Source organism: Moesziomyces antarcticus (assembly GCF_000747765.1).
Source record: "Moesziomyces antarcticus DNA, scaffold: scaffold_v10001, strain JCM 10317, whole genome shotgun sequence".
Classification (NCBI taxonomy): Eukaryota; Fungi; Basidiomycota; class Ustilaginomycetes; order Ustilaginales; family Ustilaginaceae; genus Moesziomyces; species Moesziomyces antarcticus.
In genome coordinates this window covers 67,228-79,562 of record NW_014639009.1, presented here as the reverse complement: position 1 = coordinate 79,562, position 12,335 = coordinate 67,228, and the positions used below count along the sequence as shown (strand labels likewise).

Sequence of the window (12,335 nt, the reverse complement as noted above, 5' to 3'; positions counted from 1 at the left end):
GCGAACGGCCTCGGCCTTCCCCCTCCTTCCCCCTCCTCAGCCACGCCGCCCACCGCATCGTCTGCTTCCAGCGTATATCTTCTGCAAGATCTTGGTATCTGCCAACTTGGTAGGTCATCGACTCCAACCTCGCAAACTCGGCAGCTGCGAGGATCTGCGTGCTGACACAAAAAAAAAAGCTTCTATTGCACTTGTCGCCTTTCGACCGTCCTTTGCCCTCGCAGCACACCTACGTCCATCAGCATCCATACCGTTGCTGTCGCTTCTGCCTGCGCTATCGGGTCTTGCTCTCGCGACATCGCAGCCCGGCTACGCATCACCACTCGTACCCTCCGTACCCACCACTCCTAGCCCTCGCCCATCCAGCAGCGTCGCCCTCGCGACCCTCAGCAGCTCGGCCCCGCGTCGCGGTCGTACCCTCGTGTACCTCTCCTACCCTCCGTATCGCTTCTACCCTTTGGTTCCGCTCCCCACCTACGCTCTGGCTTCGACATGGCGCTCTCTCGCGCCCAAAAGAAGCAGGCTGCGGCGCAGAAGGCCGCCGCAACGAAACATCACAAGCGCGCTGCCAAGGCTCGGCTGCTGGGCGATCAGCACGAGGTGATCGATGCTCTCAACACTTCGCTCACCCCACGCGTCAAGGCGCGCACCGAAGCCAATTTCGTGCGCATCCTCACCTTCCTGTCGCACTACACCTCCGAGATCCTCAAGATCGACGTCGAGGAGGCCGAGAAGCGTCTCCTCACCGCCAAGGTTTCGATCGGCGTGCTGCGCCAGGGCTTCGCCGCGTACGCCCTGCTCGGCGGCGGCGGCCGCCTCTCTGCGCTGATCAATGGCTCGAGCACGGGTGTCAATGGCGGATACGGCCTGGAGAAGCTCGATCCCAGCGAGCAAGCCCGCGCAGACCGCATGGCGCGCATGCTGCACGTCGCTCGCCACCACCAGCGCCCTGGCTCGCATGTCGCGGATGAGGAGCTGATCAAGGATCTGCCTCGTCCTGGGCCAGACGATCGGCCCATGACCTTTGAAGGCCTGATCGGTGTCGTCAAAGCCTTCTTCAGCGGAGTGCGCCGCCGGGCCCAGGCCGCCTACGACCCTTCGACGATGGCAGGCGACGTCTCCTCCTCGTCGTCGTCCAAGAAGTCGTCGTCGACACCCTATGCCGACAACGAGCCGTACCAGACGACCTGCTGGGCGCGGCTCTTGGAGAACCAGGGACTCCTGACCATGGCAAAGCGTCGCAAACACATCTTGACGCCGGCCGAGATCGAGGCGGTGCTTGCGACGCTGTGGAGGGTGCAGGTGCCGACGATCGAACGCATCTGCATGCTGTTTGTCGTCACGCTGCTAGAGGCCACTGGCCTGCGTCCCGGAGAGCTCTTTCGCTACGACCACTACACCGACGAGCGACCCTCGGAGGAGCGCACGTCTGCCTTCCTCTGGTCCGACGTAAAGCTCATCTACTGCGGCAGGTACGTTTGCGCCCGTACCCAACGTACCGGTGACGCCGACGACGGTGCCGGCCCTTCCACCCCCCGTACCGCCCTTTCCACAGAGCCGCGCTTCCGACTCGAGATCGAGTGGAAGTTTGGCAAGGGCCGGATGGCGGGCGAGATCATCCCTACGTCGATCACCTCGCAGAAGGCCGAGACGTCGCATCACTGTGCAGTCCGTTGGATCCTGGTGCTCGCCCAATGGCTCGACGTCTTTGAGCCACAGACCGACAAGGCGATCCGCGACATGGTCTACGATCCGTCCAGCACCGCCCTCGCCCCCAACACTCTCCTTCGCATCAAGAAGGCCTGGAAGGACGTGCCAGTGCTGCTAGCCGATCGATCGAGCTTCTACGACCAAGACACAAAGCTCAACAATGCTCACAACATGCGCCTTGTGGCCATGTCGAGTCGAGACGCTGCCACTTGCCTCCAGCAGATCGCCAAGCTGCTCGGCTGGGACTCTCTGGCCCCGTACGACTTTCGCCGAACCTTTGCAACCCTGGCGAAAAACAGCGTCTCCCAGGAGCAGCTTCGGCTGTTGATGGGCCACCGACACGCCAACTCGCGTGTCGTCGAGACGGTGTATCTTGCCGACCATGTGCCCATCGACCAGGCCGCATTTGCAGCGGGGGGTCGCAACATCGACCAGCTGTACTCCAAGGAAGCTCGCGAGGCAGCTGGTCGCTCCTTCGGCATTGCAGCACCAGCAGCGTCGACCACGGTGCTGGCCAATCCCCACGTCGCCAAGTCGCTTCCGGTGGTGCGCAAGCTGCGAGAAGCCGTCATGTCCGACCAGCTGCTTGCGTGCAAGGTGCCGCGCCTCGCAATCGACCTGATCAACGACGACGGATGGAAGGAGCACCTGTCCAGCGAGCAGGTCAGCCTCGTTGAGCGCCTGCAGGAGGCGGAGACCGACTTTCTCTCTGCCTACGGCTGGGCCACGGGACATGTCGCCAATCCTACGCACGCCACCGTCGCATCGTCGTCGTCGTTGACGCTGGTGCCCTCAGCCCCTCTCGGCGCCAAAGGCGGCGGCCATTTGTCGTCATCCTCCGCCTCTCTTGCCGCCGCCGCCGCTGCCGAACGTGGCCCTCCTACCCCTCCTACCCCTCCTACCCCTTCTACCTCTCCTGCTGCTTCTGACGCCACGGACGATACTCTGTCCTCCGACCCGTCCTGCGCCAATTACTTTTCGGCGGACGATATCACGGGCCAGCAGTGGATCAACGAGTTGCTGCAGGTCAACCGCAGCCCTGTCGAGAACATGACGCACGCTGAGTTCTTCAACTTTGTAGGCAGCTACCTCGCCGTCGCCGAGACCGAGCGGCAAGGGCTGTGTGCGATCTGTCTCGATCGGGAGCCTCGCGACGAGGTGGAAGCATCCTACGCCGAGATGGGCGATTACCAGAACTCAGCCACGTGCTCCGAAAGAGGTCTATGCAACGCAGGCCTGCCCAAGGCGCAGAGGTACGAGGCACTCATCCTCTTTCACCGACATCGCCAGGTGCCTGTGATTGGCCTCGACGCGGCACAGCTTCGGAAGCTCTACCGACACGCCGTCAAGGACAAACCGAAGGCACAAGCCATGACCGCGTCCGCAGCGACAATGTCTCGTTGGCAACTCATCGAGGCGGTGGTCGGCATGTACGGCTCGCGTTGCGCACCCAACGGCATCCTCAACGACGCCTCCGACTGGGACGTCGCAGCGCCGACCGCTCCGACGCCGCTGGGAGACGGGACCAACGTAGCGCCTGCCTCTTCCTCTTCGTCGTCGTCCGTCGGCGCGATCGCCAATAGAGCCGCCGTCGCAGCTTCCACCTCTGCAGCTGCACGCAGGTACTCCTGGGAGGCAGGCGCCGACACGACCAGGTACGAGGCATCTCGTGCCGCCCTTCGCGCGGGCGTCAACCTCAGGAAAGAGTCGCCAAAGCCGTACGCCGACATGAAAACCGGCGTCATCGCCGACCTCATCGCAAAGGCAATGGCGAAGCCAGGCTGGGCGCCATCGGACGTGTCTCCTCGTACGGGTCAGTACACTCCGCCCGCCCCGACGTCTGGCGAGATCGAGGGCATCACGCCTCTGTCGCTTCGATGCCAGTCCCTTGACCCGCACCGGCAGGGTCTCCGAGGAATCGGCCGACTGGCTTTGCTGCATAAGCCGCACGCCTTTGCGAACCGCGCTCTCTTGCTGGTGCATATTGTCTCGCATACCCAAGACATCAACCCCGGCCTACGATTCTGCTGGCTCTGCATGACCTGGATGGAAGGCGAGCCTGAGCATCTGGACGAGTGCCGCAAGCGTCACTTTGCCGCCCAGCCTCGCCCGCTCACGTTTGATGCTTACACGCTACAGCTTCGCCTGCCTGGAGCGCCACGATCCGAGGCATTCGGGACTGCCCGCCTCCCGTTCAGCAATGCCCAAGGCGCCCCCCAAGAGCTTCGAGACTGGCTCAGGCAGCTCTTCGCTTCGCTGGTCGAGCAGGTAGAAGCCGGCAGAAGCAGCCCGCGCAAGGGCAAGCCAGCGCTCGTTCGAAGTATACCGTACAGCTGCCCCGTGCTCGAATGCCCAAAGGTCATGATTGGCCTCACTGCGACCCTCAAGCATCTGGCACAGGTTCATCGCTTTCCAGTCCTGTCGCGACAAGGTGTGACGATCTTTGATGGCATCAAGCCCGACGAAAAGGTCCACCCACACATCAGCTTTGCACAAGACGACACTCTTTTGCGGATCAAGGACCATTATTGTCTGGTGACCGACGAAAGATGACCAGGTCGCTTGCATCCCTAGCCTCGCAATGTATCATCGCCACACTCGCAATGTATCATTCCTACCGTCGCAATGTACCATTGAATCACTGTCGCTGTATGAAAAATGTTGACGCATCGCGTCGTTGGTTTTTAAAAAATGGGTGAAGCACTCCTTCCGTCACTTCGTGGGACTGCACGCGTGATCGTGCCTGGATCCCAATTTGCCAACATTGAACTCGAAAGTGCGGGGTGAGGAGCCGCTGCGCTCAATTCCGCACTCGAGCTCATCTGATATAAGGTGCGACCCGCTCCTTTCGTGCCTTGTCTCCAACCCACCACCATCTCCGCCCTCTCGCACTCTTGTCCGCCCTCCACCATATACCCCTTATACCCCTCATACCCCGTACCCGTTGTACCCCTCGTACCCGTCCTTCCCCCTCCTCATACACCCCCTTACGCCTTCGCTCCGTGTCCTCCGAGGCACTGTAGACCAGATGCCGCCCTTCGACCCCCTGGCCAAGCAGAAGCGGTTCAGATCGATGATCGCAGCCAGCACCACGGCCATCCACTGGGACGCCTTCGAGAAGATCATCGCCGACCCGCACAAGCTCGCTCAGCTGCAGCAAGCCTTCCTCGACATCGCCAACCAGCCCGCTCCCGCTCCCGCCCCTGCCACCGCATCTGCCTTCGCTCCCGCCGCCAACTCAGCCTTCGCCGCCCCCAACTCGGCCTTCGCTCCTGCCGCCACTTCGGCCTTCGCCCCTGCCGCCACCTCGGCCTTCGCCCCTGCCGCCGCTCCGCCCCCTGCTGCTCCCACCCAAGCTTACCCTATGGATGCGCAGGGCCACTTCTACCTCCGCGACTCGAACATCTCGAGCCAGTATTTCATCGGCCCGCACGACTTTATGGAGGTCACCAGGACGCACGATGCACCCTCCTGCATCAATCTGGTCGCCCGCATCCTCAAGAACGAGCGGAACCAGAAGTACGGCAGGACCATCCATCGCACCATCACTCTCGACCTTGGTGACGCTCGACCTTGGTGACGGCAAGCAGACCGATATGCTGGTGCACAAGTCCACCAAGCTCTACAACCAGTTCGCCGTTGGAGGCAAGCGCAACCCTTGGCCACGCAACACGCTCGTGCGCCTGCACGACGTCGACGGAGAGGTCAGGATCGACAAGACCATCGTTCGCTACGGCGAGTCCTCCAAGATCAAGGCTCTCCCTAGCAACATCACCTGGGAGCAAGTCAAGGTTTGGCTGGCGCTGTTCGACTGCCAGTACGTCAACGACAACGCGACCACCACTAGTAGTGTTGCTACCGCCTGGGAGTGATCGCCGCATTAGTCTATTGCACTTCGAATGAATGTGTGATCCTCCTTTCCGAATGAATGTGTGATCCTCCTTTCCGAATGAATGTGTCCGTTTTTTGTGGTGTTTGTGCTGCTCCAGCTCAGCTTCAACGCCGGCAGCAATGCGACCACGTTCATCGTGCCTGCCGAGGTCTTTCCTACGCGCATCAGGGCGACAGCACACGGCTTTTGCGCCGCCATGGGCAAGCTAGGCAGCATCGTGTCGTCGCTCGGATTCAGCGTGCTCGCCAACGACAAGCGCTTCGGACACACGGGCATCTTTTGGATCTTCTTTGGTGTCAGCCTGCTCGGGCTTCTTGTGACGCTCCTGTTGGTGCCCGAGACCAAAGCGTACGATGCCGATGCAGTCGATAGGATAGAGCTGCTCGAACGGTCTAGGACGGCATAGCGATCTCAATTGTAATTCTATCAACACATGCCACGTCGCCTCCGGTATCGTGCACACGGGCGTCTGAGAGCATCGTCATGTCGACATCGTCGTAGCTGGCCGCTAAGCTCAGCTGTGTCGGGTCGTGTGATAGAGTTGGATTTTTTCTGTTTAGAATGTTAAGCCTTGCGTAACAATGGGATCTGTCATTTTTTTCCACGCTTTGACGCTGTGGACGCGGCCAAACGAGGCTCGAGGCGGGGGCCAATCATCAAAGCCACGCTCGGACCCGTCTGTGCTCGAGGCGGTCTGCATCCGTCATTTCACTCATTCACGCCAAATTGCGCTCGAGCATCTCGGCGCAATTCATCGTCAGCTTCTCCCATCTTCTCTCCACTCGGCGCCGGCATCGACAAGGACACAGCATCAGCCTCTCGGGCGTCCATCTCGTCGTCGGCCGTCCGGGAAATCTGTGCTCTTGGCCAGTCTCGCTCCGCCGCTGGACCACACCGCTCAACACTCCTACTCGCCACCCTTGCTGCATCATCCTGCTTCGACGATTGTCCGCATTGCGCACGTCGGCTGACCAACGAGCGTGTCAGTTTGACTCGCACTTAGCACTGCAGTCGTCGCTGCCCAGCAATTGCATGCACGCCGATCCGCCCGCGTCGGTCGTTCGCCATGGCTCATCTCGCCGCTCACTTTGAGCCTGCGCAGGCGCGCCATGCTGCTTCCAACGCCTCGCCCTCGCCACAACCGTACACGATCGGGCACGACGCACGCTCAAGCGCCTCAGCCACCCCGTCGAGTCAGGCACAGCATACCTTTCCGCAGCAGCTCTCCGACTCGGGCCAGCTTGTGCGCGCTGTCAACCCCAACGGCTTGCCAAACCATCTCACCGACACCGACTCGCAGCAGCTCGCACCAGAGCTCGACGATGAGGACGACGCCTCCACTGCCAGCGGCCGACGCCACGGTGCGCTTCTCGTCGAAGAGGTCAACGAGTGGATGCTCCAGCACTCCTTCTTTCACTGGGGCCTCAAGCGTCACATCACCCACGGCAACCCCAAGCCAAGGGACGAGCGCGACCTTCCAGATTGGCGCATGCGCGAACGCTTACGCACCGTCACCGCCGCACTGGTCATGTGCCTCAACATCGGCGTCGATCCCCCGGATGTCTCCAAGACCAACCCATGCTCCAAGCTCATCTGCTGGATGGACCCGAGCTCGCTCGAAGTATCCAAGGCGCTCCCCGCCATCGGTCGCAACCTTCAGGCGCAGTTCGAGACGCTCAGCACAAAGACTCGCTACAAGCAGTACCTCGATCCCATCGTCGAAGAGACAAGGCGCTTCTGCACCAACCTCCGAAGAGCCGCCAAAGACGAGCGCGTGCTCTTCTACTACAACGGCTATGGTGTGCCCAAGCCCACCCCAGGCGGCGAGATCTGGGTTTTCAACAAGGCGTACACCCAGTATATCCCCGTGACCCTCTACGACCTGCTCACCTGGCTCGGCAGTCCATGCATCTTTGTATGGGACGCAAGTTCGGCAGGCAACGTCGTCGTCAACTTCAAGCGCCTTCAAGAGCGCAAGGCCGAAGAGGACGCCGCCAGGGCCAACCGCGGCGACAGGGAGGGTCGCGATCGAGACCGCGCTTCCGGCAGCGCGTCCACCTCCTCTTCAGCCAAGAAGACCGACCAGGCAAACAACGAGGAGCCGCACTTCCCGCTCCGAGAGTCCATCCACCTCGCAGCCTGTGGGCCAGACGAGGTGCTGCCCATGAACCCCGACTTGCCCGCCGATCTTTTCACCTGCTGCCTCACCTCGCCCATCGAAATCTCGCTCCGATGGTTCGTGCTGCAGAACCCGCTGCCATCCAAACTCAATGTCGACATGGTCATGAATATCCCAGGTCGCTTGCAAGACAGGAGAACGCCGCTCGGAGAACTCAACTGGATCTTCACCGCCATCACCGACACGATTGCATGGACCGTCCTGCCCCGCGCCATCTTTCGACGTCTCTTCCGCGACGACCTCATGGTCGCCGCACTCCTCCGCAACTTCCTCCTGGCAGAGCGAATCATGCGCTTCTACCACTGCACGCCCATGAGTCACCCCAAGCTGCCGCCAACCCACAACCACCCGCTCTGGGACAGCTGGGATCTTGCCGTCGACCAGTGCCTCGCACAGCTTCCAACTTTACTCGCAAAGGAACGTGCACAAGCAGAGGCGGCTGAAGGTGGGCCACCCGTCCCGGCGCACCTCGCTTCGTTCGAGTACCGCCACAGCACCTTCTTCAGCGAGCAGCTCAAGGCCTTTGAAGTGTGGCTCCAACAGGGCGGCGTCAGCAGGAAGGGCAGGAGGCGTCGAGTCAATGCCGCCATCACGCCTCACGGTAACCCATCCGCTGGCCTGTCATCCGCCGCTACGGGCGCGGATCCCGACGCATTCGACGATGATGGAGACGCAAGCCCCGTGCGCGAGCCGCCCGACCAGCTTCCGATCGTCCTCCAGGTGCTGCTCTCGCAAGCACACCGTCTGCGCGCGCTCATCCTGCTCAGCCAGTTCCTCGACCTGGGCCCTTGGGCAGTCAACATGGCGCTCAGCATCGGTATTTTCCCCTACGTGCTCAAGCTCCTTCAGAGCCCCGCTGCTGATCTCAAGCCCGTGCTGATCTACATCTGGGCACGCATCCTCGCCGTCGACCGCAGCTGCCAGAACGACTTGCTCCGCGACAACGGCTTCGTCTACTTTGCAGGCGTCCTCAGCCCGTTTCAGAACAACACGGCTGGCCAGAATGCCGGCGCCAACGGGCCGTCCATCCCCATCCCCAATGTCTCGGAGCACCAGGCCATGTGTGCCTTTATCCTCGCCGTCTTCTGCCAGGACTTCCCCGCCGGTCAGGCGGCATGCCTCGAGACCGATGTCATGCACTCGTGCCTCGAGCATCTGGAGGACGACGACTTTTTGCTCAGGCAGTGGAGCGCGCTCTGCCTCGCCCAGCTGTGGGACGACAACGAAGCTGGAAAGGCGCGCGCGATCTCGCTCGATGCGCACGGCAAGCTCTGCTGCATGCTCGGCGATGTGTCGCCAGAGGTGCGCGCAGCTGTGCTCCATGCACTCGGCACCTTGCTCGGCACGAGCGGCTCCAGCCAGGATCAGATCGACATTGTCTCGCACGCCACAGGCGAGCCCGTCCCTGTACCCAGCAGCAGCGCTCGACCCGCGTCGACCCGACGCTTTTGCCCCGGCACTGGCGCTGCCACAGGCCTCCCGCCAGCAAAGCAGCGCGGCCTCGAGATCGGCATCGCCACTGCCATGCTCACCACCAAAGGCGACTGCAGCCCCTTGGTGCGCAAGGAGCTCGTCATTGCGCTCAGCCCTGTCGTTGCCGAGTACAAGGGCTTCTTTGTGCTCGCCGCCTACCTGTACTACTCGAAAGAGGGCAGCTTGCAGAACCCACCCTCGCAGCAGGAAAGAAAGTCGACCGCAGGCAAGGGAAAGGCACAGAGCGCAGCAGCGGATCGCCGAGGTTCGTTGAATACGCTCGGCCGATCAGGCTCGAATGCCAGCGTCGCTGGCCCATCATCCGGATCGCTCGCCAACGAAGAGGCGCTCCTCGCCCGCATTGCGTCCAAGCTCCTGATCGAAGAGGAGATCGAGGAAGAGGACATCGCCAACATCCCGGCCTTCACCACCATCTTCGTGGCGCTGCTTGATCTCAGCGTCGACTCGAATCCCGAGGTGGCCAACCTGGCCTGCACGGTCGTCGACTTCATCTCGGCGCTCCTGCTCGAAAGCGACGTGTCGAGTGCGGGCGAGAGCGCGCTGCGCGGATTTGGCGCCGCAGAGGCAATCACGCGATTCACGACGCCCACGAGCACCGATGCGGGCCTCGAGGGATACTTCCCCCTGACGCCGCACTCCACCGTGTCGACCCCTGGCTCCACGGAAGAGATGTCGACCTCGCAGATTGCGGCCCTGAACGGCGCGCATGTTCCCCCCTCTGGCTTTGGTACAGGTGGATCTGGGCCGGCTCGCCCGCGTCAAACACAACGTGCGCAGTCGCATGCTCCGCCGAAGCGCTCGTCGACGCTGGCGCAGGCGGTCAAGACGCTCGCAACGCTCGGCTACTCGCGCCCCGCCTCTCCGGTCGGCTCGGACCACGACAGCCAGGGACGCCCTTTGTACGGCGAAGCCGGACCTTCCGGCATTCCGCCTCCTGGACCAGCGGTCATTGCGCCGCGCAGGAGCCCGGGCACGAAAGCCGCCGCGGCACAGTACAGCTCTCCGTATTCGCCCCGCGGAGGTCCGGGAGTGCCCACGACGCCCTCGCTCGAGCCGCCATCGGCCGTGTCGATGCCGTCGTCGCCGCTCAACACGAACGCAAAGCTCAGCAATCGCTCGCAGAGCGCCGAGAGCCTGTCGTACATTAACGGCGGTAAGGGCGATCGCAAGAAGGCGCTGGGTCGCGGCGAAATCGTACAGTCGCCACAGCAGTATGTCAATGGAAACGCCACCAGCCAGCCGGCGCACAGCGGCGCGGGCGGCGCGCACGATGCGCAGCGCTTCTACGGCGACGAGATGGAGAGCGACCCGCACGTCGCGGTGGACGACCATGTCAAGGTCGGAGATGCGCTTGCTGGGCTGGTCGCCATGGACATGTGGCGCTTTCGACAGCGCTTTACGGGCACGGGCAGTGCCGAAGGCTCGGGACAGAACACGCCTGCGTCTTCGCCCGCCGTCAGCCGTGCGAACCGTTGGGGCCTTGCGTCGACGCCGGGCAGCAGCGGCATGAGCACGCCGTCTGGGTCCATCGGATCGGGCGGGGCAGGTGCGGAGCTGCGCGAGACGCTGCCGCTCAAGAGCCGTCTGTTTGCGTGGTGCAGCGAGTACTACATCGAGCCGCAGATGAAGCAGGCCGAGAGCGAGGAGCCAGGCAGCATCAAGTACAACGTGCAGCACTGGAAGAAGCAGCGCAACAGCCGGCTTACGGAGCATTCGCTCGAGATTGCCGACGATGCAGCCCAGAGCGCGTGGTCGGAGCACGGAGGCTACATCCGCAACGGCGCGGTGCCGCAGGTGATGCTGTTCCACCAGTACGAGAACCATCTGGTGACGGCGAGCGACCAGGACACGGTAGCGGTGTGGGACTGGGAGGAGAAGCGGCTGCTGAGTCGGTTCGCCAACGGCAATCCGGCGCGCACCAACATCACGTCGGCGTTATTTATCAACGAGGACAGCGATGCGATGCTGCTGGTGGGTTCGGCGGAGGGCAATGTGCGCATCTACCGGCACTACGACTCGCCGACGCACACGGCGGGATTCCGCGGCCCAGAGCTCGCGTCGAGCTTCCAGGCGCTGCCGGACCTGGTGCGGAGCAAGCGGCCGAGCGGGCTGGTGGTGGACTGGCTGCAGGGTTCGGGCCATCTGCTGGCGGGAGGCGACAGCCGCGTGATCCGCGTGTGGGATGCGCACCGCGAGCTGTGTGTGGTCGACATCCCCACGCGCGCGTCGAGCTGCGTGACGTCGATCAGCTCCGAGTCCGACTTTGGGCATCTGTTCGTCGCCGGCTTTGGCGACGGCACGGTGGGCGTGTACGACCGGCGCAATCCGCCCGAGGCGAGCCTGGTGCGGTTGTGGGAGGAGCACCAGACGTGGGTGCAGAATGTGCACCTGCAGAAGCGCGGGTCACGCGAGCTAGTGACGGCCAGCATGGACGGCGAGGTGCGGCTGTGGGACATGCGCGTGCGCTCGTCGATCGCGCGGCTGAGCATGGGCGCCAAGCTGGGTGGCAAGCTGTCGTGCATGGCGGTGCACGAGCGCGTGCCGCTCTTTGCGGTGAGCTCGGCACCCAAGCCGCTGCGACCGGCTGCGGCGCCCCAGACGGTGGTGCTGACGCATCTCGAGACGCTCAAGACGCTGGGGCGGCCGATCACACGCACGTTTGCACAGGCTGGGTCCACGCAGCACCTGGGCAATAGCACGCTGCTGTACCCGCCGGATGCAGTCAATTCGGGTGTGCACCACCACCATCATCTGCACCATCTGCATCACCCGGGCGAGATGCACCACGCTCCGCCCACTCCCACCGCTAGCGGGTTCGGATTGTTGTCGGGCGCGCATCCGTCGACCGGCAACGCGGGTGGCACGCACGGCCCCATGCTCAACCCGACCAATCCACTGCACACGCTTCTGCCACCTGCAGCCGAGCTGCCGCCCTCGAGCTTCTCGCCTGCTATGGGCAGCATGGCGTTCCATCCGCACCTGCCCATTCTGGCGTTCGGCGGACCGGACAGTGTGATCGAACTGCGCGAGTGGCCGGATCCCAACTAGACATCCCCCGGA

At 62.9% G+C, this 12,335-nt stretch overlaps 3 protein-coding genes across 3 annotated transcripts; all 3 read left to right on the top strand.

The window, feature by feature from the left end:
• Positions 1 to 492: 492 nt before the first annotated feature.
• Positions 493 to 4,263, top strand: PAN0_001d0031 (uncharacterized protein; the record flags this gene model as incomplete). The annotated part of the gene is made up of 1 exon (XM_014803651.1): positions 493 to 4,263. The coding sequence occupies one exon, from the start codon at positions 493 to 495 to the stop codon at positions 4,261 to 4,263; it is 3,771 nt and encodes a 1,256-aa protein (XP_014659137.1).
• Positions 4,264 to 4,401: 138 nt separating this feature from the next.
• Positions 4,402 to 6,008, top strand: PAN0_001d0030 (uncharacterized protein; the record flags this gene model as incomplete). Its single annotated transcript, XM_014803650.1, has 4 exons — positions 4,402 to 4,493; positions 4,543 to 5,194; positions 5,301 to 5,527; positions 5,705 to 6,008. 4 exons carry the CDS (start codon positions 4,402 to 4,404, stop codon positions 6,006 to 6,008), a joined length of 1,275 nt encoding a protein of 424 aa, XP_014659136.1.
• A 660-nt stretch (positions 6,009 to 6,668) lies between these two features.
• Positions 6,669 to 12,323, top strand: PAN0_001d0029 (regulatory associated protein of mTOR; the record flags this gene model as incomplete). The annotated part of the gene is made up of 1 exon (XM_014803649.1): positions 6,669 to 12,323. The coding sequence occupies one exon, from the start codon at positions 6,669 to 6,671 to the stop codon at positions 12,321 to 12,323; it is 5,655 nt and encodes a 1,884-aa protein (XP_014659135.1).
• Between the last annotated feature and the right edge of the window lie 12 nt (positions 12,324 to 12,335).